At 40.2% G+C, this 27935-nt stretch overlaps 1 protein-coding gene across 13 annotated transcripts in view; it reads right to left on the minus strand.

The window, feature by feature from the left end:
• lrrc7 (leucine rich repeat containing 7) overlaps window positions 1-27935 on the minus strand; it is a 161802-nt gene that overhangs the window by 88557 nt on the left and 45310 nt on the right. For 6 of the 13 annotated variants that reach the window (XM_023291256.3, XM_035957690.2, XM_035957693.2 and 3 more), the window contains exon 1: window positions 4602-5215. The exons of 1 other annotated variant lie outside the window; for it this stretch is intronic. In XM_023291256.3, coding sequence (XP_023147024.2) covers window positions 4602-4626 — 25 coding nt within the window. In that variant the 5' untranslated portion in view covers window positions 4627-5215. Of the gene's footprint in view, window positions 1-4601; window positions 5217-27935 lie in introns of those variants that run through there. 6 more of the 13 variants (XM_035957686.2, XM_035957685.2, XM_035957688.2 and 3 more) reach the window with 3 other exon arrangements.

Raw genomic sequence — 27935 nt, forward strand, 5'->3', positions numbered from 1 at the left:
GTGGTTTTAAGAAAATTGTGGCAAAATTGTAGCGTGTGCCTTTTATACTTAGACACAGAGTAGGATACTGCTCCAAGTCATGTTCTATCCAAAATACTGGCTTGAGAGGTGGCAGTAAAACATCAGCTTGAGGTCAAATTCTAAATGATCCATGTCAAGAAAACAAAACGTGCAACAAAAAACTTGCCAAAAATGAGTCCTGCAGCAGCAACCAAGAATTCCAGCAGATGTCTTCAAATGTCTTTGTGCAATTAATCCAAATATATTCAGCTTATGATAGTATTAAAAAGACCAAATTATTAAAGTCCACATCTTAGATAAGATAAAAACCAACATTTGTTCTTAAAAATGTATTTAAATAATCAATTATCCCACCAGTAGCAAATTCATCTTCAATGTTACTCAGCTCTGTTCTGCAGACTGTAACTCTCGACCACAATACAGCTTTCATGTTGAATAACCGTCTTTATATGTTGGTCATACTGTGTCAAAAGCATCACTGACAGAGAGCATTTTCTTGGCAAACTTGACAAATCAAAATGAATGCAATTAAACCGCACTCTCCATGTCGTTCATCAGCACCATCACTGCCATCGCCACGTCTGACAGCTCCGATATTTCCCAACCAAAGCACCGTAATCATCACCATCATCCTCCATAATACACCTATGACTGCATCCCAACCCACTCCAGCAACAGCATCCTGAAGTTCGCCGACAACTCTACCGTGGTGGGGCTCATCTCTGGGGGGGATGAGTCTGCATACCGGGACGAGGTGGAGCAGCTGTCGGCATGGTGTACAGAGAACAACCTGGCCCTGAACACAGCGAAGACTAAGGAAATCGTCATAGACTTCAGGAGGAATAAAGTGGACACTCAGACCCTGTTCATCAGTGGAAGCTGTGTGGAGAGGGTGTCAGACTTCAAACTCCTGGGAGTCCACATAGAGGAGCACCTGACCTGGGGTGCACAACACACTACTGCGGTCATTAAGAAAGCACAGCAGAGACTGTATTTCCTAAGGACACTGAGGAACACCCACCTCAGTCAAAAACTGTTAGTGTCTTTTTACCGCTGCTCCATAGAGAGCATATTGACAAATTGCCTGTGTGCATGGTTCTCCAGCTGCACGGCCAGACGGTCGTCACCACAGCCGGGAAGGCCATCGGCTGCCCTCTACTCCCTCTGGAAGATCTGTACAGTTCCCGCTGTCCCAGGAAGCCACACAAAACACTGAAGGACCCATCTCACCCAGGTCACTCACTCTTCGAACTGTTGCCCTCTGGCAGGCGTTTCAGGACAATAAAAGCAAGAACAAGCAGGATGAAAAACAGTTTTTATGCCAGGGCCATAATTGCACTCAACGGACAAAAACCAGACACACACACACACTGATAGGGAATTGTGCAATAACAGGAACACAGTGTTATGTGACATGACTTGTGGTATGAAAGTAGTGTGGTATGTTTCTTATGTTAGGTTTTTTTAATTTGTTTTTACTTATCTATTATGATGCTTGGTACCTAAGCACCTTAAGGACTGCACTTTTTTAATTTCATTGTACAATGACAATAAAGGAATTCTATTCTATAATATCACAATTCATCCTCATCATCACAGACCACACTGCAGATGCGCTGGTATCTCTGTCCCCCTTCCCTCACTGGGTCTCTCTCCCTTGGCCCATCACCATGACGATGGGAGCTGATTCCATGGATACAGTCACTAGGCAACCAGCAGCAGCAGCAGCAGCAGCAGCAGGAGGAACAGCAGTGTCCTGTCAGAGCTCTAGTGGAGCAACAGCAGCAGCAAAGAGCCTGAGCCAACCTTCCTCCTCTGTGCAAGTTTGCTCTTTGAAGAGGAAATGTTAATGCATTTATCGTGTCTTGGATCTGAAGCCTCTTACGTTACACTCAACACTGAAGGGGCTTAAGTTAGACTGACACACGCCAGAATGGGAAGAGTTTGTGGGTAAAGTGGAACCCAGATGAGCGTGTACCTGGCTTAAAACTGTGTTTAAATATACATATCAACATCATTACTGCTTACTGATAGCTCAAATATGGATGCTGAGTTTCTCTCTCGGTGCTTGTGTCCTTATCTGTCAAAAAAAGGGAACCATAACAGACAAAATACTCAAAGCGCCAACCACAGAGTACAGCTATAAATAATCAAACTTTCAGTATTATTTTCTCGATGTATTGGTTATTCTTTTAGTAAATTGTTGTTGGTGTCTTCAGATTTCTTGTTTTTCCCAACCAACAATCCAAACCACAAAAATATTCAGATTTCTCTCACATAAGATGGACAAAAACAGCAAATTCTGACATTTGAGATGCTGAAAATAAAGTCATCAACTGTATTTGTATAGCACATTTAACAAAAAAAAGGTTGACCAAAGTGCTTTATAGATCAAAAATAGAAAACAAGACATAATCTGTAAGGAAATATACAGAGCAAGATGAACAATGATACATATCAGGTATCAGCACTCAGCTACAATTGAAAGCCAGAGAGTACATGTGTGTCTTCAGTAGGCACTTGAAGGTATCAAGAGACCAGGTATGAAGAAAGTTTGAAGATTTAACTTGATAAATTACAATAGCAATCAAATTATCAAAAGAGCCAATTGACCAATCAACTAGTGGACTATCCTGGTTAACAGCTGGGAGATCAGCTTCATAAAGACAAAACAAATACTTCAAAGTACTACTGTGCATGGAGGAAAGAAGTACTCATACTTTAATAAATGTAGCAGTAACATCGAAGTGCTCCATTGCTCAATTACAATACTCCACTAGGGAAAGCCTTAAAGTGGCAAAATAAAAACACAAAAGATGTCATACCATAGAATTACCACTGAGCAGCGTTTTTATTGTAGTAGCTTTTAACAACAATATAAAGCAGTTGCAAGCTTTCAGAATTTGCAAAATGTTCAATTCTACCCATTCATTTATGCCAATGATTGAATCCTGTGAATGGTTTTTACACGTATGAATATTATGAAAAGAACCATCGAGAAAAGTCTGATTAACAAACCTAAATGACTCAATTTCCATCTAAATAAATTCAGAATTTTTTTTCACTAAATAATGCATCATGCTTTAAAAACTCATTGCATGTCTGCTCTGAAAAGCAATCTGCAAAATATCTGGCATGCACAGATGTCAAATAAATGCACGGAGGATAGAAATACGCTATTTCCCACTAAAAAATACAGTGGAGCAGATTTATTTAAATGGAGCACCTCAAACCTGCACAACACTTGAGTAAAAGTACTGGGTTACATTCCACCACTGAAGCAGGTAAATTAATACTTTTATAATGTTGATGAAAAGAATAAAGTGAGCAATCACTTTATATGCACAAAGAAAGAGAGGGTGCTGCATAATGCATATAACCTGAAATTGAGGCAGATTAGTCTACATGTCAGGAGAATCATATGCAGCGCGCATACGCAGACTACAGCCAGGACTGCTGAGAGACCAACACTGACAACACATAACTGCCTGTTTACAAAACTACACAAAATAAGGCAGCGACTGCACGTCCCCGCTGGAGAGAGAAAAGCACTAATAGAACCATCTCAGGAGTGACACAGACACAGAAGCTTTGATATATGTTGCATTGAAGACTGCAGTTAAATATTCCCTTTGATTAGAAGACGCTTCTTTTTTTTTCATGTTGCTCCAGTGCCATAATAATCACACATGCAGTAAAAGGAAATGCCAGGGAGGACAAATTAAAGCAGGAGAAATTATGATCCACATAACACAGAGCTCTAAACCCTGTTGCAGGTGTATAACTGCAGCTATAAAGCATTTAGCCGCATGCTTAACAAGCCTTTGTCATTACGGGCTTGTAACAACTGACTGATACAGCTAAATAATGGGCTAGATGGTGCGTAGCAGGACACAATACCTCCGGCTGCTGGATGGAACAGGTGTGTGTCTGTGTGTGCGATGGTGTGTTATATGGAAGCATGAAGCTGTGATGGCAGATCGGCTGGGGGCTACATGTCAAGACAAGAGGGTATGTGACACTGCATCATATATCATACACACACACACACACACACACACACACACACACACACACACACACACACACACACACACACACACACACACACACACACACACACACACACACACACACACACCGGCTCTCCCTGTTCCTGCAGTCATGGCTGTTTCATTAGCTTATCAAACAGCTTTAAAGGCCCACGGATGAGGGTCTGCTGTGTGCAAGAGGGAGAAGTAAAAAAAAATAAAAAATTCTCATATATGCTGCACAGTGTTGTTGCCCAGCAGCAGCACTGATGCAAAAAAAATCTAATGTCATTCAAGCTGTCATGATACCAGCCTTATAAAAAATGTATGGTCATAGCAAACATGGGGGAAATCATGAATTGTAGCCTGGCTGCGCATTTATATGACCTTTTAATATTAGCCGGAGATTAAAAATGACATTTTGTGCCAATAAGGTGACACCAATTCCCCACCGTGTCGACGTCAGTGTGGTTTTTCATTAAGGGATGTCCACATTTAACGCAGACTGAATACTGCAGCAGGTATGTGTGTGTTGCTGTGTTGCCTTACGTTGTAAAGTAGAGTAGTTATCCATCTGTCAGGCTGCTGGTGGCCGATCCGGTTAATATCTATCAAGTAAAGATCACTCTGGTGGCCCCTGTGGACACCGCAGCACCGGACAGGATCAGTCTACCGGGACGAACCGAGCCGGTGAGAAAGCAGGACAGGTACCCGCGCTACCAGCCGCATATTCAGCAGCTACCCCCGGGGCCGGAACGCGGAGGAGGTGAGGACATCACCGCGGCTCATTTCATTCGGTGACGGTTTAAAATCCAAGCGGGTTCCAGCACACGTAGACTACACCCCGCTGTCTGTCACACAGCTCCTCGATCCACGCAAGAAGAAAGGAAAAGCGCATGAAGAAGCCGAGACGCGGGCGGAGAAAAGGTCAGTGTGGAAATCACACCGGAGGAACGGATCCGTGACCGACGGAGAGGAGCGGCGCGCTTCCCCTTCTTCTCCGTTATCGTAAAAACCCCGCTGCAGGAAAAACACATTCAGCAGGAGCGTCTCCTCCCATCTGTCCCCCGTGGAGAGAGAGAGAGAGAGGAGAGGGAGGAGAGGGGAGAGATGGATGAAGATGGAACGAGGACGCCAGAGTGGGCTAGGTGCGTTTACACGTGCGCCGTGGACGTGCGCGCTTGTGCGGTGTAATTGTGCGCCGATGTGACTTTGTGTGAGAGAGAGAAAAGGAAAGAAAAAGTGAGAGTTGTCTTTTATCTCATTGTGTCACAGCAAGCAAGCAAGCACGCACGCACGCACGCACGCACACGAAATGGAGCTGAGACTGTTGCCATGCTGCCTCCATTTTTCCCTCAGAGACGCAGAAATGTTTTTTTTTCTTTGTGGACAAAAATAGTGATGAAAGATCATAGTAAATGAGAAGGTTTTGGTTCTTCTAAATATATATTCAGAGGCTGAATGCAAAACACTGCGGACCACTTTATAATAAGGAACCGTTGTATGGTTTTAGGTATAAGGTTATATATAAGTAATAATAGCTGTTAATACATAATTTAGCAATGCTTTATTCTTCAGTCATAAGTCATTTATAACACCTTCTGGGTTGGCAGGTTGGGAAATACCTCTCTGGCTACTGCTTTAGCTCCTCCAGCAGGACACTTGTTTGTGTATTGAATTCGTCATGAAGGTCTGAAAATAGATCTTTAGACCAACCCTAGGAAAACAAACATGCCCCAAAATTCACTTATTAACAATTTATAGCATCTGCAGACTAGACATCTGATTATGAACTGAGAAAGCAGTGACTCTTTGTTAACCTCTTAAACACTACGGGGTTATCCGCTCTAAAGAACATCCCCAAATATAGGCCATGCCCTTACTGATACAGATATTTGGTGAAACAAACATTTTTCTTAATGTTTAAGGTTCTTATCCACATGCAAAAAGTACTGAAGGTCACTCAAAGGGAGAATGCCTTGTAAAGCGCAGATCAAGTCTACAGATGTGTTTCCCCTCAATTCATGCATGCTCATTGTTGCTTTATTCAACGACTGCAATGGCCCTTTTTATTGATTTTTGGTTACAAGTTTATAACTTAACTTGAGTTCTAAAGTGATATATTGCACAATGGTCACATGGAAAGAGTTTTATTTTTTAAGGAGGAAATATCTGCCCATAAAAGCCTCCCAAGGCCTTCATCAGTAACAACAGCAAACCTGGAAGGCCAAACTGAAGAACCTTGAGCGCTATGGATAAGAGACACATGGGAGAATCTGACAGCCAATAAATCTTTTTATCCTCATCACCAGGTGTGAGTGAGATCTGAAAAAAACATTCATGAAAGTTTATGTTATTGAAGCTGTTCTAAACAATTCCAGCTGCAACTCTACCAAAGGAAATGAAGGACAAGTGTCACATTTCAGTAATAGCGGTGCTTGGTGGCCTCTTCATTGCATGCCTGGCAACCTTAAAAAATAGTTGTGTTTCTATGACAGATACAGCCTGATCCTGGTATTATTTATACATACAGACATGATTGCTTTAGAAAGGTGGAATCCATTAGCACTTCTAACTGTAACTACATTATTACAGAAGGATAAACACCAGCCAAAGGGATTTTCACAACCTGACAAAAGTTGCACTTAATGCAATTCTAAGAAATATAGAGCACTAGTAAGTCAATACCAAGTACAAATATTCACTACTAAATTGTTTATATTGCAAATATTTGTACATCAAACGAAACTCAACATATTTTAATCTGAGAAAATGCAATCCAAGATTTCGAGTTCATCCAGCCAACCTTGTCATTACATAAAAGTCCTTCTCACTGGCCTGCAGCAGCAGTAACAATGTTGGGACGATGAGCTGTGTGATTGAGAGTCGCCAACATTATCAGCAACTGTCCCCACTGCCAAAACCTTAAAGCGTTTGGCCTGATGCCCGGGATAAGTGTCCCTCCTCCTCTTCATTCTCCTCTTGACCAACATTTTAGTGTCCAAAATGAAATCTGAATGGTGAAGGTGTCATCAATCAGAAAGGATGATCACTGTGTAGCCACTGGGGCTTCACCTCAGTCGAGTTCATAATGTTTCTTGAAAATGTATGGTGGTAGTCCAAAGGATGAATATGCGTTTCAAAAATTTCAAATGTGGAAGACCTGCTGCAGATGTGCAGCAGTCACGCAGCTGGACTGACGTGTAGAGGACCCTGCTGGTTTTGCGCAGGACGTGATGAACGGTAAATTAGCAGTCTTATCCGGAGCTCAACATGTGGCACATTGCTGCTCACAGTCAGTAGTCATCTGAGTTGGCTGCTGTTTTGAGGCTTCTGAGTCTAATCAGCTCATCCACAGTCAGCATGAGGTCAATTCAATAGTGTTGGTTTCCATTAATATCACTCAGTGGAGTAGTAAATCCATTTAACAAACAGGCCTCACTTTCTTCAGTCTTGGTAACTAAGTATGAACATGCTAGCAATTAATTATTAGCTAAAATTCCTGTGTGTACTTTCTTATCGGTATAAACTGCATCAGTAGAGTCTGTTGATGGCGTCTAAGTTAAAGATTTCATGTTCATTAGCTAAGATCACAGTTCTCCAAAACACCAGATTACATCAACATTTCTCATCCCATACAGAGGGATACTGGCCCTGAGATCACAGAGCAGGTCTGTGACAGGTTTGACTATAGGACCATCAGGATAAACTGGTCTGAAGATGGTGAACATGGCTGTCCCTGTCTTCTGACTCCTGTTGAGGAGCCCACAGAGGCTTCATTGAAGGTGTTTAAAGGTCAACAGGTCTCTACTGCTGCACTGGGCATCTTCTATAAATGACAATGTTCAACTGTTTGAGTGTGGCACATAGGTTCCTTCTTTTGTTGTTTCTTTTGTTGGTGCTCTCCAATGCTCTTCCTCCCAATTATCTGCCTCAGCTGAATGCTGAGATAAAAGCTCCCTATCAAAAGGGCACTGTCAGTCAGGATGGGGTTTCAGCCAATTCAATGGCAATAAGTGATACTGCAGAAGACGACCACGTGTGGCCATTTTGCGTAAGAGGTCATGAACAAGTAAAGCACAATGACAGATGTTGCTCAGGTGATAAAGTTGACCGTCCACTAATTACAACATTGGAAATGTCCTTGTGACACCGAACCCAAAGTTGCTCTGGATGCCAGGCAAGCACCTTGTCACCATTGGAGTGTGATTGTGTGTGTAAATGACACTTTGAGTACCACTAAGGCAGAAAAGTGGCATATACTGATCAGGCAAGACATTATGGCCATCTGCCTAATATTATGTTGGTCCCCTTTTATGCTGCTAAAACTCCTCTGACCCAGTGGGACATGAACACAGGACGTCTTGGGATGCCTTGTGGCACCTGGATGGTGGCAGTGAATCTGTGGGTCCTGTGGGTTGCAGGGTGGGACATACCTAGATCAGGCTTATCCTGGCACATGTCACAGATGCTCAATAAGATTTGAATCTGGGGAGTGTGGAACCCAGGTGAACACCTTAGCTCTGTCGTGTTCCCCGGGCCACTCCTGAGCAGTTTTTCGTGGTGTGTCGGGGTGCATTGTCCTGCTGAGGGTGGCATCTGGCATCAAGGACTGCTGTTGCCATGGAGAGTTGTTTGACCTGCAATGCTTAGGTGGGTGGTACATGTCAAACATCCACATGAATGTCAGGACTCAAGGTTTCCCAGCAGAACATTGCATTGTAACAAGATGATCAATGTTATTCACGTCACCTGTCAGTGGTCATAATGTTGTGGCTGATCGGTGTATGAATGCAGACCATTTATTAACTAGGCTGACTTCTGAAATATACCTTTATAAAACCTCTTAAACTCTTCGGGACAAAATAACATGTGGTTCCTGTCATGACTGGAACTGGCCTCTGACATCGCACTTCACTCTCCTGTACTCGACTCTACTGTACCAGTGATACAGTATCCTTATACCATCTGTGCCAGTTGGCAGAGCCAGGATGAAGCTCCAATTAAACCCAGATGGCAGCACTGGGATTCTCCAAGACTCACTGAGTTTGGTAACAGTCTGTAAGAAAACACAAAGCCGGCCAGGACATCACTCTGTCACTCCACAACTCATCATTCTCTGCCCGGATTTTGTTCTTTCTTTCCTTCCTGGGTCACCTTGAAGCTTTTCAGGTCCACTTCAACATCACATTTTTCACTTCCATTGCTGAAACATCCTCTGACTAAATTTGACTACCTATCAGGTGGGACTGCATTGTTTGTCTGGCAAAAAAGAGCCCCAAACTGAGAGGTCTTTGAGCTTTTTAGTCAGATCATTTAGATTTCAGAAGACGTTCTACAACAAAGTAGTCTACTTTTAGAAAATGGATGACAGTTCAAGTGGCAAAATAGCTGAGGTAAAATCAAATAGTGTGGGAAGATGTGAGGCCTACCAGCAATGTCAGAAACTAGTCAGGCCAAAGAGCATTACTGCCACAACCAGTGTCAGAATACCCTCATGAATGGTGATTGATGAGCAAAACTTGCCCCCAAGACTTTGAAGCAATATGTAGGTTTAATTTCCATTTCAAACACACGCTCTCGCAAAATAGCGCTTAATGTGCTACTGTGACGCACAGTCCTACACCTGCAAAGAAGTTGACTGCTGTGATGAACTAGTACCTCTTTTTAAAAGCTCTGTTACTGAAGAAAGCAGCCCACAATATGTCATCACCAATGCCAACCCCAGCACCCCTCAAACATAGCACTAAATAGCTAAAAGCTAATCATGAACTTGTAAAAAGAGGTAAATAGGTTAAAAAGTATTCAGCTTTCTCCCACCAAACTCGCAAGCATCATCAGTTGGCTTATTGAAAGTAACTGTAATGCTAAAGCTCGAGACTTTAAAATGTCTTTGGTCTGATGCTTTACTTCACAGTGTTAGCGAGTTGGCAGTAAATGTTGGCTAGCTAATGTTTAGTCTCGCATAGCCAGACCAATCTCCAAACTTGGTTTTAATGCCGTGCCAACACCAGAGAAATGCTAATGCTGCAGCGTAAGTGTGTGGCTGCATAGTCAAGTCTGTAATTTCATTTAATCTCTGCTCAAAACATCAGCAGGGCTAAATATGAGCATTAAAGAAAGCATGCTGAAAGTTCAAACTGCAGTTATTTCCAGAACTCCATCATTAAAGAAGGAATATTACACTCATTTGAAGTTCTTGTAGCTGCTAGTCTGTAATTTTGTGAAACACCTGAGGCTGTGGATGTGGGATGCAATCACTGTTTAGACTAGTAGCGGATCTGAGTATGACATTATTCCTGAACTCTGAATTTTTGGTAGATCTAATCAGATCAAGTCTGTTAAATATAGTTGAGATAGTTCTGGTGGTGGAAGTGTAAAAACTGATGCTGCCCTGCAGAGAGAGGCTACTTTCCCTCACACATAGCTACAGATGATTGCAAGCTTCTCTTTGGAACAGCAATAATATGTTTTTTTATTTACTCATGTTGGCACAAGTTGGTAATTACTGTACGGGTTTTAATTTGGGATCATTTCACATTAAAATGTGCAAATGTAAGCACTAATTACCAATTTTTAAAAATTTTATAAATGCCACATTTCCTACACTGCCCACCTGGTTGTTTGAGAGTTTAAAAGTTGTTAAATGTATGAAAAACGTTAAGTAATACTTGAATATTTGCTATCAAAGGACATTAATTCCTTGTGGTTTTCCTACACCTCGCTGCACTGCTACAGTCACCCTCTGTTTAAATACAGCACTGTATTATATTACCACTCTTTTATAAAAGCAATGAGCCACAAGAGGCCGAGCTTTACAGTGATTTAAAATCAATACCAAGAGGTTTTACTGAGATTCACATGGTGTCAGTTTATGACTGACTGCTGCTTGTGGTTTCTATGTGCAACAGTGTGATCACAAATACAAGATAAAATACTATTCTGGGCTGTTACTTTTAAACTCTAGTAATTCAGCCACACTGTTTGAATTAATAATCTATGTTCACCCTCGAATACAGAAGATATAACATGTTTTTTTTTTTTTTTTCAAACTTGGTTCTTGGCATTTTTACAATGGCATTAAGTGTGTGTTTGTAGGTGTGGTTTCATTAGATCTAATAGACAATGATCAAACACTATAAACAAACACAGACTTGATACAGAAATTTCTCATGCGAAATACCCCAGACTGTTCTAGCTTTTGCTGGAAATCAATGTGAGGCTTGTAATAAAAGGTGATTAACAAATATAACCAGTTTTACTGCCAAATACCAATATAACTCTCAAAATTTACAGGTAAGATTGGCTGTTCAGCGTGGTTCCAAACCTCAAAGACTACATCCACACCAATAAGCTTTCATTTTTAGACTAAGACAGACTTTATTGTCATTCAGAATGAAATAAGTGCACACAGAATGAAATTCTATTGCAATTAGCTCAGCACAGATTGAGCAAATAAAAGTGTGTTAAAATATAAAAATATATATTGAAATAATTAAAGTATATCAAAATATACAGCAGCAAAAATGCTATAAGGTGCAATAGTGAAAAATAGTAGAAGTGACAGTAGTGCAAACATTTTTTCGTATATAAGAATTTTAAAACTGATGTGAAAACTGTTGCCATCCCAACAAGCATAATAGCAGTGTTTCAAAATTTATCTTCACGCATATTAAAATGCGTAAAAGTGCATGTTGTATGGACATTCCTGTACAGTGAGCATGCAAGTGCAGGTGTAAATGTGAAGCAGCACTGCTTAGTTGTGGAAAATACGGGCGGGAAGAGAAGGAAGAACAGCGAGTGATAAGTAAAACCACAGGTTTCCTCAACAGCACTTGCTAGCATAGACAACAAGATCAAGAACAGCTATAATTTGCTATCAGTGCTGAATTAACCACTGTTAGTCAGTCATGGGACAGGAGCATGTCCAAGGCTGTATATAAAGATGGATTAAGTTTCCTGAACAGTGGTTTTGAAGCTCAATGTGATGGCTGCCATCTTGGCAGTACCTAACTCCTCCTACTTCCTGGTTAATCCAAAAGGGAGCCAACAGGAGGAGTGTAAGTGGAGCAATAGACTGTCCTGTGATGGTACTGATGCATAATTTCAAGGCCTGAACACAATTTAAAGAGCTAAACTACATACAATTTACCTACACGGTATTGAGTATGGACACTGGTGATAGCGACTTAAACCATTTTTGCACCATTCTGTTAACATGTTTATTTCTGCTGTAAAATTGAACATTTTAACATGGGGTTTTAGGGGACTGACTCACTTTTATAACCAACCTCAAGTGGTCATTCAAGGAACTGCAGCCTTTGACTGTTCCATTTTGGCTTCATTTTTTAGACCCGTAGGTTGCTGCTTGAACATGACGAATCAGAGAATGACAAGTGGTGACATTTAAAACCCAAACAGAGAAGGAACATGGGGATTTGTGTCATAATTTAGTTTCTGTTCGTTCAGACTAAAATGCAACTCTGGCATTTTCAATCTAAAACAGAGACAGCAAATGATGCAGTAGTATGGATGCTAGACATAAAGGTAGAAGAAGTTATGCATTTTAAAATGAAAACATTTTAATGTGGACTTCACTGGCCACATCTCAGATTTGTTTTAGACTTCAAAAAAGTTGGATAAATATAACAAAAATTGGAATCAGAGCTTCAAACCAATCAGAGCTTACAAGGTGAGATTAAGAACTGGGATTTTATCTTTCCTCATACAAGGTACAGTTTAAAAAGGCAGCAAAAGAAAAAACAGTGTGGATGAAACCGATGAAGCCGTGCGAGTGTTTGTAAGTCCAACAGCTCTTAATGTGAAAAATGGTTAACATGAAGAAGCATGTGGCGGTTTAGTCTGACTATCAGTTTGGCAGGAAGTGCTGCAGGAACGTAGAATCATCTCATTGGAGTTCAAGCAAACACATGAAGAACATCTACCAGGTACCAAGTAGACGAAATGTTTTAAACCTTACATGGATGTTTAAAAGTATTTTCAGACTTTCAAAGTTTTGATAAAACACGGTTTCTTGAAAAGGATACAGAAGCCTTTCTTAAAATAAACCAGCGGAGACGTGAACAAATTTAAATATAAATGAGGCACAATGCATTTTGCACTCTGTGTAACACTTTGGTGGGCCAAACTCATTTTATGAGCGCCAGGTTTTGCCCACAGGTCCTATTTCAGGCAGCTTGGACTCAGTTGATTTTGCCCACAGGTCCTATTTTGAACGGCCCTGGTTTAGACAGCCAAGCATGGATCTGCTATAAACGTAGGTCACAAGGCTGTACATTTAAAGAATTTGCCTATTTTGGGCATCTAAGTGCCGCTCCTTTACCACCTCTTGTGTGTTTTGCAAGTTTTATCTGCAAATATGATGCTTATAATATCACAACTGCAGGATTCCCAGAATTGTAAGAATCTATATTATTAGCAGCATGATCCAAGCTATAGCTCAGAAGTTATATACACTGGGCACATATTTGTTTAGGCAGCTTTATATCTTTGAAAGGCCCAATCTGAGTTTCAGACCTTGAGGGTGAAGATATCTGGCAATCGTTTTTTCACAGCATGTTAAGAGTTTAGGTTTGGTTACAGGGTTCAGTTTAGATTTAGACTTGCATTAAGACAAGTGTACGTGTACTGTTGTTTTTTTAGCAAGTTGTTGTGATGGTTACGCACGTGTCCCAGGGGATTGTTGAGAGAATTGGATCATTACAGCTCTATTCACATGCAGCTTGAGAAAGGACACACACACACACACACAAAAACACACACAGTTGCATTCCAGAGAGACAATATGAGTATGAGATGGGACCCTGCAGGTAGTAGGACGTCATGTAGCGAGCTGACAGCCTGTTGCAGAGCCAACAAAAACAATTGTGTCATTAAATCACTGAAGCCTCAATAGTTGCTTCCTGTTAAGATGTTCACGAAGTTAATGTTGCCAAGCAACAAATACAATTTGAGCCAGTTAGAGGAGCTTCAGCCAAAATCACTTGGCAACAAAATTTTGCAGAGAGAAAGAAAAAGTACTGAAGAATCAATAGTTTCAGACCTTGTATCCCATGATGATGTTTGGATATCTGAAGCTGTAATCGAGGACACGTGGGTCACGTTCAAGTCACTTCCAGGACAAGGTCAGTACATAACGATAAGGTTAGTCTTATACTATCTGCATCTGTGAATACACAGGGGTCCACTAGGGTCCAGCTAATGTAAATTTCATCATCAGAGGGTACATCTGTGCAGACATTCACAAGCTATCCAATCACTTTGTGTCTCTGTCGGCACTATGCTACAAGTCACCAACTGCACATGTGCTGGAAAATCAAAACAGGACGTTTGATTGGACTCAAAGTGGACATGTATAGAATATGTTGATGATGATCTACTGCACGTTTGGACCACAGCCTCCATGTGGAGAAGTAATAAGTATGACCTTGTAACATCTAATAAGGATCAATGACTTGTAACACAAATGGATGACAGAAGATCACTCAGTGTTTACAGCTTATCTCTTACTGCTCATTTCTTCTTTCCTGTTGTCACTAAGTGCTGCTCAAGAGGGAAATGTTGAATTTCTCTCTATAACACATTGAGGTCATGACCTTACTCTCTTTCATATCTATATTGATATAAAAAGCATTTAGTGCCTGTAGCTCTTTTCAAGCTCTAATTGTGAAGGACCATGAGCAGCATTTATTGTATGAATGATGCTGTACAAATTAGGTTTATAATTCTTATTTTATTATTATTATTAATATTAAATAGTCTGCTTTAACTCAATTACCCCTCACTTAAAATAGGAAAAATTGGATCCACATTTTTTTTAAATTCTGGCCTTTTTGGGGAACACCTAAACACCAAGCTACACTGTTGCTTTGACAGTGCAGTGTGTGAAGTCACTCTTGTTGCACTATAAACACAACTGTTTCAAAGGGAGGGACTGACATGCATGTACAGCTGAACATGCTAACAAAACTGAACAGAGAAGCTCACATTCAACACACACAGAGGAAACTGTGACTCAGTTCTCTGATAAGAACGCCACTACTCTGCTATATCTTTACACAGCAGATAGTTGTTTTCTGTTATATTCATTCTTAAATTAGTTCACATTTGAAACCTTGCATGTTGCTCTTTTAATGTGATGAATCAGTTCTATACAGATCAACATTTTTCCATACAAAACCAGCTTGTGCTAGGAAAGTTGGTAGAATCACACAAAATACTCAACATAAACACAGAAAGGAAGCTACTGGACAGCAAGATGTACTTATAGGTGAACAGTTCATTGAGGTTTCTCTAATTCACTGGTCTGTGAATAAGTGGTATGAAATCATAATGTGATTCATGGAGACTTTAACTCAGCTCCAATCAGAGTAGGGAAATCAGTACTGCACACACACACACACACACTGGACAGACTTTTCCCTGCCTGAGTGCACTTCCTGAGCTCCTAAAGAGTCAGGAGCAATGCATGATTTGCTTGTATTAGACACCTGAACGAGTAGCAAAACACTACAAACGATCAGTTAGAGTTCATGTCTCCCTTACTTTGTTTCCAATTCATTGCATGAAGCACTTCAGACAGGTGAAACAGAAACAAATCTAAATGACAACACCAGTAATGAAACCTTTTGGGCTTGGTCAAGCAACTATGACATAAATGACACTGAAAGATAACAGTACAGACACTGGAAATTTGCTGTTCTAAAGCACCACCAGGAAGCTAAATGACAGCTGAGCATTTTGGTATGAAAAAAAAATCACCAATTGGCCAAAAGCATTTTTGCAAAGGGCAAATGTTAAGAGAAAAAAACAATATTATTAAAGAACTTAACTGGAAAGGGAATTAAAAGTAAAAAGTGATGATATGTTGTATGAATAAATATTCAAATTATGACAAAATACATCTGACTGACAAGTTCACATTTTTAAATGGACTAGTTTGAGGAGCCACTGCTGGCTGTGAGCCCCTTATAGCTCCCTAGAGGATTGCTTAATTTGCTTTTGCCTCAGAGTGGGAACAGTACATCCATCCACATCAGCTGCACCAATATGCAATAAACTGCTCTGGAAGCCATCATTTAAATATTGCTCCCTGTAGTGGGAAAAACTTGTTTAATTTTTAAGAAATTTCCTTTGAGGAATAAACAGCAACAAACTTTGAAACAGTCGTTGCCAAGAGCATCCCACTGCAGGCAGAGAAGATGTTCATTTTGTTCATTTAAAGATGTTTGCTCACATTTGAAAGGGTTGTACATCGGATCAGCATTAGATTCGAATGTGTATAATCAGCCTCATGAAGTTGGAAGCCACAATAATCTAAGAACACTGTAATAGCTGATTAGAGGAGAAGTGAAAGACATGAGCAGAGTCTTCTTCCTGACAATATGAAATATCAATGGTTGCTATGGTGACACAGTTTCATCAATCACAGTTTTTTTCTTCTGAGGGCCAAAAGCTGCAGTTTATAAAGCTGTCTTGTGCACAGTGCCCATTACTGCCTGTATTGTAAGCCTTAAGATCTGTTAGGCATTAGGTGTGGGAAGAGACCAAGTTTTAGTCTGCTCCCACTGAGATGACTAATTGGCTGGCTGACCAGCAGAATGAATGACTCACTGACAACGGAGAGACACGGTGAGGAAAGACGGGGAACACATGGGATGACATGATATGTAGGAGCTGGTATTTAAACAACACGGTGCGCTGCAGTAGTACATGACAGCAGCACTGCTCTGTGGATAGCGTAGGATGTCAAACTTAGCCCCAGGAGTTAAACTGACTTATTGACTGTGAAACTTGGTCAGGATGACTGAACAAGTGAGGGGTTACGATACACACAAATCTTGAAATTGGGCATTCTAGCATGTAAAAGGACGAGGTATGAGTCAAACTGATTACTTTGCATGCCTCAGTGTTGTATGCTGCGACCCGCCGAGCAGCCACATGCTCCCATTTTCTTTTTCTAAACCTCAAACACACATAACAGCACAATTCCTGGTTTGTTATTTACCCCTGAACAGCCACATCTCTTTAATGTCCTCTCGCTGAGCCTGACTCTGTGAATCTGCGAGTACATTCAGTTTCCATACTGCAATATGCCTTATATGGTATTTTGTGAATGGATGTTGCTAGGTAACTGGAGTGCAGTAAAGCGTGGCAAATTGATTCTTGTATTTAAGATGAATAAGGATTAAAACGACAGTCATAAGGACTGGAGCTCCAGAGTCACCATGAAGATTTCCATGTATAAAGGAGCTGCATGTGTTTTAGTTTAATGGTACAAAAGATATCGCAATTTCTCCTCAATAACAAAGCACCACAACATGTGTTGCTGTTCTTTGGTGCAGAGCAAGATTTCTGAACATATAGTGTCTATATTAAATATATTCATGTTCTGGTGTTGAATCCTTTGATGTCAGGAAGGCTGAATCTGCATGTTTTCTCTTAATGAAGTAGACAATTTTGAGATCTCTAATGTTTAATTATAAATTCAGCTTGTTATCTTTTGTTTCCTTGAGTGTAATCTCCTGCTGACTTCCATCTAAACCTCCTCATCACTACAAAGGTTAGCTGGTAGGGAGAAGTGATTAATCAGTGAATCATGTCCATAGATAGGAGTTTTGTTTGTTTTTGTCGATGATTCCAGTTGGTTTTGCATGTCTTTGTCATGGACAATACAGACTCTTTGCACAACTTCATCTGTTTCCAAGGAGCAAGAAGGGGAATGAGGAGGTCAAAACTTCAACAACAGTTGTAGTATAAAGGATATTTTGCCACATAGCCACAGCATTGTGTCTGTACAAGAGAATGGTCTAACTGCACCTTGTGATCATTCGGTTATCGAAGGACGTTCTGGCTTGTTTGTATATCTTGAAAATGTCATTTTCATTAAAACAGCTAAGTCAATGACAGAATCAAGCAGGTCTGCCTCATTGCACGATCCAAATCTTTGGGAAAATTGCCATTTGCAGTGTGTAGGTTGCTCCTTGGAGGTTGTTGCTGTTTCTGGTAGTGAAGGGATTTTGACAATGATAACCAGCAGATGGTGGAGGAGAATTAGAAACCTGTGTGAAATGTGCTCCTGGAAATGGCAGACTTATACCCAAAGTCTGGATGCAGTGAGTCAGACTAGTACAATGTTAATATGCTACAATAAACAAATAATGTTTTCCCTTAAGCATTCACTATAATCCTTTTAAGACATACACACAAACAGCTGTAATTATTATATTTTGTAGACACCTTGGAGACCATTTGGAGGACTCTGTTTCATAGATGTACAGTAGATAAATGTCTACACACACTAATGCTGAGCATGTGCAGTGCTGCCCTTTTCCTGTAGACACAAATTTTAGGCTGCACTATGGAAGTATCCATGAGGAAGTCTTGATCATAGTTCCTTGTGGACACACACACATGGACACCACAGATCTGTTTTTGTTATATTATTTTAGAGTCCACTTGGAAGTCGATGGGAGGATTCCGTTCCATACATCTGTAACAGGTTGGCATCTACACTATCATTCAAAAATTTAGAAATGTCCTTTTTTTGGAAAGAAAATAATTTTTTTTCAATGAAAATAATATTAAATGAATCAGAAATACAGTCTAGACATTGTTAATGTGGTAAATGACTATTCTAGCTGGAAACGGCTGATTTTTAATGGAATATCTACATAGGGGTACAGAGGAACATTTCCAACAACCATCACTCCTGTGCTCTAATGCTACATTGTGTTAGCTAATGGTGTTGAAAGGCTAATTAATGATTAGAAAACCCTTGTGCGATTATGTTAGCACATGAATAACAGTGTGAGTTTTCATAGAAAACATGAAATTGCCTGAGTAACCCCAAACTTTTGAACGGTAGTGTATGTATTTCCCCCTTGAACACTGCTGCCCTTGCAGTCACCACAGGTTTTGTGCTGCATGTGGACATCAGTGAATAGGTCCATGCACACCACTGTAGACACCTGGCATCACTTTTATTCTGACACTCTTTGACAGTGGTTTGTTGGTTGTTTTTTTTTTTTTTTTTTTTTTTAACTTCAGTTCTTTTCTCTTCACATCTTTGTGAAAGTAAACTTTCCAGTTTACCCAAGTGTGAAATCACCTGTAGTCACAAAGCAGAAGTGTCATTCTTGTTGAAAATTGTAGCCTCCTAACTGGGAGCAGCCTTCATGTCACCCCACAGCATACGAGGAAAAAAGTGCACTCTCTGCAACCGACTGGTGAAACATGTGGAGCAAGTGAAGGATATGAGTCTCTGAGTCTGCAGTCCCCACCTCCTCATGCTGGACGGTGACAGAGGATGGCAGCTTTGGTCTATTGAGCTGCAGGTGGGTGCAGTAACTCTGATCCAGATCTGTACTCCTCTTCACTGTACCTTCTCATGGGTGGTTGTAATTTTCATTCCAGGCTTTTTAACCAGGAACACATCCAGGAATTTCTTCTGCCGTTCATATCTGTTTAGGTTGGAGCTGTATATACAGATCTTTACTTCTATTGCCTTTTTATGTGAAGGAAGCATATTTCAATTTAAAATCACCATTGCTGAATTCCTGCAAATAAAGCTGCACAAAGTCTATTTTCATTTTCAAGCTCAATAAATTAGAATTACCAGAGAACTGGCTCAAACATGCAAACAACTTGGTAAACTTACACAAAAAGACAAGAGTTTTTAAGCACATTCAAATGGCTTTGAAAGATAGAGTGTCACATTACAGAAAGAATCAATACTATTTTAATTTCGAGAGAAATCTGAACAGATACAGAACACTAAGTATTATAAATCATTACTTGAATGTATTCATTTGCACTGTTAATAATTGCTATCTAGAATGACAACTGTGACAGAATATGTTTTCTTTGTCAAAATCCCTAAACAAGGAGGGTATTAATGTCGCACTTAATGTTTGTGAAATCAAGTGGTGTTATTTCACTCTACTCTCTGTCACAAACAGCACATAAATAAAACTAGCACATAAATAAGAAAGGTGCAGGACTTCTGCCCCTTCCAAAACCACTGCTGAACAATAAATCAGTTTAATGTTTGCAGAGAAGCTGTGTTTAGTGTTTGATTGTGTGTAAGCACAAAGAAAACTGATTAGGTTTAAGCAAAGCCTGTGATTTGAGGTAAATTAGTCTGAATGGCCGGATGTAGACTTAGGAAATTAGTTGTCCATACAGTCTAGATATTGTTAATGTGGTAAATGACTATGACTGATTTTTAATGGAATATCTCCATAGGGGTACAGAGGAACATTTCCAGCAACCATCACTCCTGTGTTCTAATGCTACATTGTGTTAGCTAATGCTGTTGGAAGGCTAATTGATGATTAGAAAACCCTCGTGCAGTTATGTTAGCACATGAATAAAGCTGTTCTGTTTTCATGGAAAACATGAAATTGTCTGGGTGACCCCAAACGGTAGTGTAGCTCTCTAAATTTGGGGGGAATTAGCTATTTTAATGAGAGTGCTCGCTAGTCCCCCTGTGTGCAAGTGTCCCATTAAAACAATTCCCTTGTAGCTATGTTGCAGGGACACAGTTGCTGTTTTCTGGGCTTTACACAACCCAAGATGATTCTGATTGGTTTAAGGAACTACAAACAAGCCAGAACATTTCCAACAAGCCATAGTGCTATGTAGGTAGGTCTGGCTATGCAAGATGAGAGGTAAATTCACTTCATCGGTACAAAATTTGGTTGTGGTTATGGAGCAATTTAAGGACACAACTTGGACCTTTGCTTGTAAATGGGAAACAAAAAGTGGTCTTCAGTGTTTTGCTGTCCAATCCATCTACCCCGACCTCCTGCCTACACGGACTTTGCTCTACAGTAATGCCACATAATGTTTTAGGTTGCTACTGATACAACTGAAGGCTTTGTCAAATGTTACATACATATATCATTTCGGGGGGCCTTGCTGACACAACTGATGCTTTTGCTCTCCTTGCTAGGACAATCTCAGTCTTATCTTACTATAGAATTTATACTGACACCTGTGCAAAAAAACATGATAACCTGTGTGCATCTCTATGGCATGTTTGTTAATTCTACAGCATGTAATAATCTTGATATTGCTGGTATAACGGGGCCTTTACAGCTCAGTAAAGCTGGCGTGCAATCACACCTGGTTGGCTGTGAGATGAAGCCAGCTGCCCACTGTATGAACAGGCTCCTGATGGATTATGGTTAATGACAGACATGGTCAAAGGTCAGGAATTTGTCCTGCCATCCTTCTTTCTATCACACTGCCGTCTACTCCTATTTCGGTTCTGCGGTTTTCATCCTCTTCCGTTTTTTTCTTGCCTTGTTTGCCTGCAATCTGTCTCGTGTTTCTGCACACTTTCTTTTTTCCATGCTGTCAGCACAACAGCACACAGAGACAGACAACAGAGAGGTGGATGCACAGAGACGTAAGCTTTCAAGCTGAAGTACATTTTCAGAGAGTCCGTCTTTGTGTATTAACAATGTTATTTTGGTCTGCATCTGAGGATTTAATTGCCCTTTTATCTGAAATATCTCTCGGAGAAGTAGAATTCAGTTAACAGCGGCTTCCTGTATAAAAACAGAACCAAGAGAAGAGAAGCTAATTGATTTTCCTTGTCCTCTTGTCTACATGTCTCCATCTTTCCAGGACACCTCACCTCTATTATGTCTCCTCTTTCTGCCAATTCCTCCTCTATTCATCTACCTTCTGTAAGTTTAATGTAAACATCAAAAATCACATTAGCACTCTGGACAGAAGGATGGATGGATGGATGGATTTCTGGCCTTCTTTCTCCTTCTTTCACTTTATCTCACATATTCTCTCTCTCTCTATGCCTCCTCTCCCTCGCTCCCGCACTGATGAATATATGAATGAGATTAAAACAGAGACACACACAAACACACGGCACATAACCTGCACCACACACACACACATTTTACCATCTACATTTTCACTGAGTATCCACTGACTCTCAAAACCTTCATCATCACATGTGGGTTGTTTGAGTTTACAGTGGCACGAAACTGTCAGTATTTAATTTAAGAAACTCGGAGAGTGAAAGCCATCTAATAATGAGGCCGCCTTCCAGTCAGGAGACACACGCAGTGAGACTTTGATTCCTTTGCCTTAAACCAAGCCAAAACATCTACAGCAACAAGTAAATAATGCAGCTAACAAGCACTTTTTACCTCAAGCAAGAACTCATCCGCCCCTGTTTACAATAAAGCAATATAGTGCACAAACGCTGTGTAAAGTATACTTCTGTGTATCATAAACCTTGTTTGTCAGACCCACAAGGTATAATTGGCCCCTAAGTCCAGGACACAGAGGGATGGATGACGGATTAGAGATAGCGCTGCAGGGATGGACAGAAGGAGCAGATGAAAGCTCCAGGAGAGGCTCCAAGAAAAAAGAAAAAAAAAAACAGCAAACACAGATGCAGAGAGACGCTGAGAGGTGGAGATGGATGAAGTGCAGATCTGAAAGTTTGCACTCTCTCTCTGCCTCTCTCATTCCTTCATTCTCTCCTTTCTCTAGCTCTCTCATTTCCCTTTCTTTCTTTTCTTTCTCAAGTCTTTCTCTCCCTTCACTGTAAGCTCTCTGTTTCTATGGCGACCGCTCCTGCCATCGCCGAGGAAGAAATGATACCTGAGGAGAGGAATCGAAGACAGTTGAGGAGGAACCGATAGATGAAGATGGATGGAGAGGAGCTGGATGAAGACATTTATTATTACTACCTGGACTATGTTCATGTGCACAATAATGCAGCTGTTACCCAGTATATTGCTCACATTTTAACTGGATAGTTGGACATTATGTCTGTTGAATCCACTGAGAGGTTAAAAAGACTTTTACTTTGCCACAGTAAGCCTACTTCTGAATATGCTGAACTATAACTCTTAATAATTTAACAACTCTCACTTCGCCATCTATGTTTGACTATGAAGGGGGAAATGTAAAGATTGCAGTGTGTTTTAGTGCCATTATTCAGTCCACATGCACACGTCTCACACAAAAATATGCAATAGCTATGTTGACCCACAGTGCAAGATGTATTTGTTTTACAATAAAAGCTGTAAAATGATGACATGCCTATGTATTTTAACTTATTCTTTTTGATTGGACTGCATCTACGTCACATGACTGATGAGGCTATTTCACTTTACACACAAAAACCGCAACGAGAAACAGCTTTCCACTCCAAGAACTCAGAGCAGGCATGAGGTGGTGTGAATGTTCACAGTAATTGACCCAGTTAGCCTTTTAGTCTCGATTCTGATCTCTGGTAACACCAAGTGTGTCAAAGCAATGACAAATAGAAGTCACTGGAAATAACTTCATTTCTATGAGCATGTATGAAACACAACAACGGTGTTTGTTGTGTTAGCCTAAATGGCAGTTTCTTTTGTCTGTAATTGTGATGTTAAAAAGACTGCTACTGAATCATGACATGGGGAGGGGAGAACAAATGGCCGCTCAGAAGTACCTAACCTGGAGTGGGTACATTTTATCTCCCAAAAGCAACTCTGAAAGAGGTGCAAGAGGAAGGCTCAGAACTACTGTAACTACTGTGTCGGTCCATCCATTTTTTTTAATTACTTCTACACTTTGTCACAATTTTAGTGGTTTATTACTCTTGATGTCTTTCACTGAGTGCTTTGATTTCTGCTACAAAACTACCTGGTTAGGTTTGAATAGGTTAAAACATTCCCATATAAATGATAAACACAACACTGTTTCTTTTAGGTTTCCAGACTCATGGGTCTTGCCACAGCAATAGCCTCTTAAAAAGTGTAAAATTTTTCCAGTGTTTTATTGGAAAACTATAGATTTTGTGGGGCAATGTAACTATAACAGATTTTGACGTGAGGCTGGACTGATCCGTCTCTCACCAGCCTGTCAGAACCCATCAAGCAGTTTACAAATATTTTTCATTAATAATCATTGGTCAGTTCTCGTCCACATCGATTACTCATCTTATCTTAAGCTCAGTTTTCTAAAGGCCAGGGTCGTGTCTTTAAACTGCTTGCTTTGTCTGACTAGCAGTTTAAAACTCACGTTTGGTTTACATTCACATGAGGTAAAGAAAAGACTGCATATCCTTATGATTGAGAAGCTGAAATAAATAAATATCCGCCAGCTATCAAAACACAGTTGCAGATTTAATGTGACTTCTCAATTCTATTATATTTAGTTACATGTACAATGATCAGTATTGGATCAAAACAGGTTTAGATCAGATGCAACAAATTATCAATGGAGCTGCTTGTCTTGAGACAACACTGCTAAATAAAGAGTGATGAAGCTCGGCAGATGGTTGCCATCGACAGCGGACAAAGTAAAAATAGCTGTACTGACAGTGCTCTGTAAATCCTAGCATGACATTCCCTCCTCCACACCTGACAGAAATGTTTAGATGGGTTTCACTAAATGGCCGCACAAGGTCAGCAGCAAGGTTCGGTGGAGGTGGGATGCACATCTCCTGGAAATACCTGCAGCAATAAATACTGTGTTCAAGAGCAGCCTGCAATATTAAGATGCCACGAAGAGGCAGCAGCTGATCTGCATCTAACAACCAAATCTACCGGCTTTCACAGCTGAGGCCGGTACTACAAAGGAGGATTTGGTGTTACAGTCATCATCAAATTTTTACATACATATGTAACGACTATCTATGGCAGTCTTGAGTTTTAAATGACTCCTATAATTCTTAATTTTCCATGATTGAAATTCCTAAAACACCATGAATTTTGACTCTTTCATAGGTTTATTTCAGGTATTTTGGGGGGAAAAATGACTAAATGGGGTTTAAAATATACATACATCAACTTTAATTATCAGTTTTGAGGATGTAAAAAGTAAAAACATTTTCTTAGTGGCATGGCCTTTTAGCTTCCTGTGAGGGACTATGATTGCCTACAGTTGCTGACTCCTCTGAGCCTATTTAAATAGGGCCCATTTGTTAAACTCAGAACCACACTCAGCCACAAACAAGACAGTGGAAAAGTCTGAAGAGCTCAGCAAAGATTTGAAAAAGCAATTCATTGACTTGAACAAGTCAGGACAGTGACTTGGAGCAAATTCAGAGCAACTGCTGATCCCAAAATCATCTGTGCAAACTATCATTTGTGAATACAAAACACATGGTATCATTGTGTCACAGCTACGATTGGAAAGAAAACAGAATCAGTCACCTACTGCTGAAAAATAATTGGTAAGGATGGTAAAGAGTCAACCAAGAATCACCAAAAAGCAGGTCTACTATGATTAGGCTGCGACAACACAGGTGTCAGTGTCTACAGTCAAGTGCGTTTTCCATCACATGTTAAGGTTCAACTGATTGCTGATCACATGGACAAAGAAAAGACCTTCGGAAAGTTCTGTGGTTGGATGAAACAAAAACTTGAGCTATATGGCCACAATGACCAGATATATGTTTGGAGAAGAGAAGGCGAGGTCTTTAACCCCAAGAACACTAAACCTTCCATCAAGCATGGTGGTGGTACTATTATGCTCTGGGGCTGTTTTGGGCAAGCGAAACTGGTATAGAGTATACTGGATATTGAAGACTGAGGATTACCTCTGCATTCTCAACCCTCATCAGTACACCTGGGGTCCATGCAGACTCCAGGGGTATATAACTTGTCATATTTTTTTATTTGCAAGTTGGATTTTTCAGTCCCTTTAGGTAGTTGTGACCCACATAGTTGCCATCACATACAGTAAAGCTTATTTGATTGCAACCAGGTTTGTGGTGTTTATATTAAAAAAAATCCAGTCGGACTATGCATCTTTTACTTATGTATGTTTGTGTTATGTTGGTCTTGTGATGACTGCTTCAGTTGTATTGTGTTTCATTTCAATTCAGGAGTTCTTAGACTAATATTTTAAGCAATACAAGTCAGTAATCATCAATATTAATTTCATTGTTTCTTTCATATTTGTATCTATAGACGACACACGTTTTAGGAAAATATATATTGAGAGGATTTGGACAGGTACAGAAATGTGAAACAGATGAAATACTACTGGGGTCCAGCTGGACCCCAAGTGTACGGATGAAGTAGGTAGGTTTTTCCACATGTACTGATGAGGGTTAAGGACAACCTAAAAATCATCCGCCAGAAGGTTGGATATTGGATGCAGTTGGGTGTTCACCAAGCACACAAGTAAAACATCAAAAATGTGAAAGAAATGGTAATGAATTAAGAGTTTAGACTGGTCTCTCCAAAGTTCTGACTTAAACCCCATCAACAACCTGTAGACTGTGCAGGTCTTTTGGACACAATCAACAGACTGAACAGTATTTATTAACTTTTTTTTATTATTTGCTTTTGGATTACCTGTAAAAATAGTAAAGTAGTGAGCTAAAGTTAACTTACTGCTCAGTATGTGTCATATTCCATATTTAATTTCAATGGCAGGACTCCACTGCTCATAAAATTTCTAAATTAAATTGGCTGAACTCCCAAATACATATGGACCAAGACGAAACATTAGTGAGCTTCCCAAATGGCATTTGTCACCTATAATGAGCCAAAAAGGGAATTCTCTAAATGAACAGGATGTAGTCCTACATCCCTTTACTCCTTCTTATTTGTACTCAAGGACATCTCAGCAGGTGTTTATTTACCTGCATTAGCTCTGACAGTCTACAAGTCCCCGATCCCTGCAAATGTTTGTTCCTGTAACTAAACAATAACATCATGTTACTGTGATTATGCATATATTTAGACTGCACACATAATCTCTTTATTTTAATTAGTGTAATAACAACAGCTACGCTTTAAGCACGTTCTTGCTTTAATCAAATTACAACCATATGTGTAAATCACATCAACACATCGGTGCACACGAACACCTCTGTGTGTTTCATATCAGTGTAACATGCATTCAAATTGTGTCTGTAAACACTGGGATTAAGATGCCAATTCAACACGTTGCAGAGAATTTACACAAATTGAAACCTTAAAGTCTTACAATCCCACATTGTACATCGTACATTTTGGCTGCCATAATGCTGAGTAATCTTTCACATATTCCAGTTTCTGAAAAATGTTTTCAGTGCATTTTGAAAATGTGCGACGTGCAATTATAAAGCGAGTGATAACTTTAAAATGTTTGTCATGGCAACAGTATAAGGTGCTTAAATCCCCCAGAGAGAAACGTACTGGTACAAGCAACATATGCACTGTATCTTATTGCTTCCATCGTCATGAATCACGCAATCATATCAAATTATTTTGTGCCTCTGCAGCAGATTGAGGGTGATTTACAGTCTGTTGCTGTTGCAGCTTGATTGACGTTGCATTCAGAAACATTCCCTCTGTCTTGGAGAAACTCTAAATTGCTTTCTTAAGTGGGATTAAGATAGGATTTTCTCATTCGGATGTTCCTGTAATGTGGCCCCAGGAGTGAGTCATGCAGGAGCTGTTCACAAAAGCCATTAACTCTGTTCAGTTCAGCTCAGACTGAAGATGCAGTCCCATGGGATTGATTTGCAACTGCTTCAGTTACTGTGGACTTGTCCAACTGTTCACTGTCCTCTTCTATGGAGAAGAAAATGCAGTCACAAAAGAGCCCATTATGACAAATGCAGCTCACAAAGGAACAATTTAAAGGAGCATTCCACACAAAAAAGATAAATTAGTAATATCGCAGACGCAATTTTGCGCACACAATGTACTGCATCTAAAACTAGCAATGTTAAGTGCCAGCTTAATATTTTACAACATGCGCAAATGAATCATGGCATCCAGAGTACAGTGTGTGTGTGTGTGTGGTGTTAATTACAGCTCAGTCATGTCGGTGAGACCCCCACTGAGTCTGTGGAGAAAACCCAGTCCCCAAGGGATGATGTAGTCGTATGCTTGT

This window comes from Amphiprion ocellaris, chromosome 2, assembly GCF_022539595.1.
Source record: "Amphiprion ocellaris isolate individual 3 ecotype Okinawa chromosome 2, ASM2253959v1, whole genome shotgun sequence".
Lineage (NCBI taxonomy): Eukaryota > Metazoa > Chordata > Actinopteri > Pomacentridae > Amphiprion > Amphiprion ocellaris.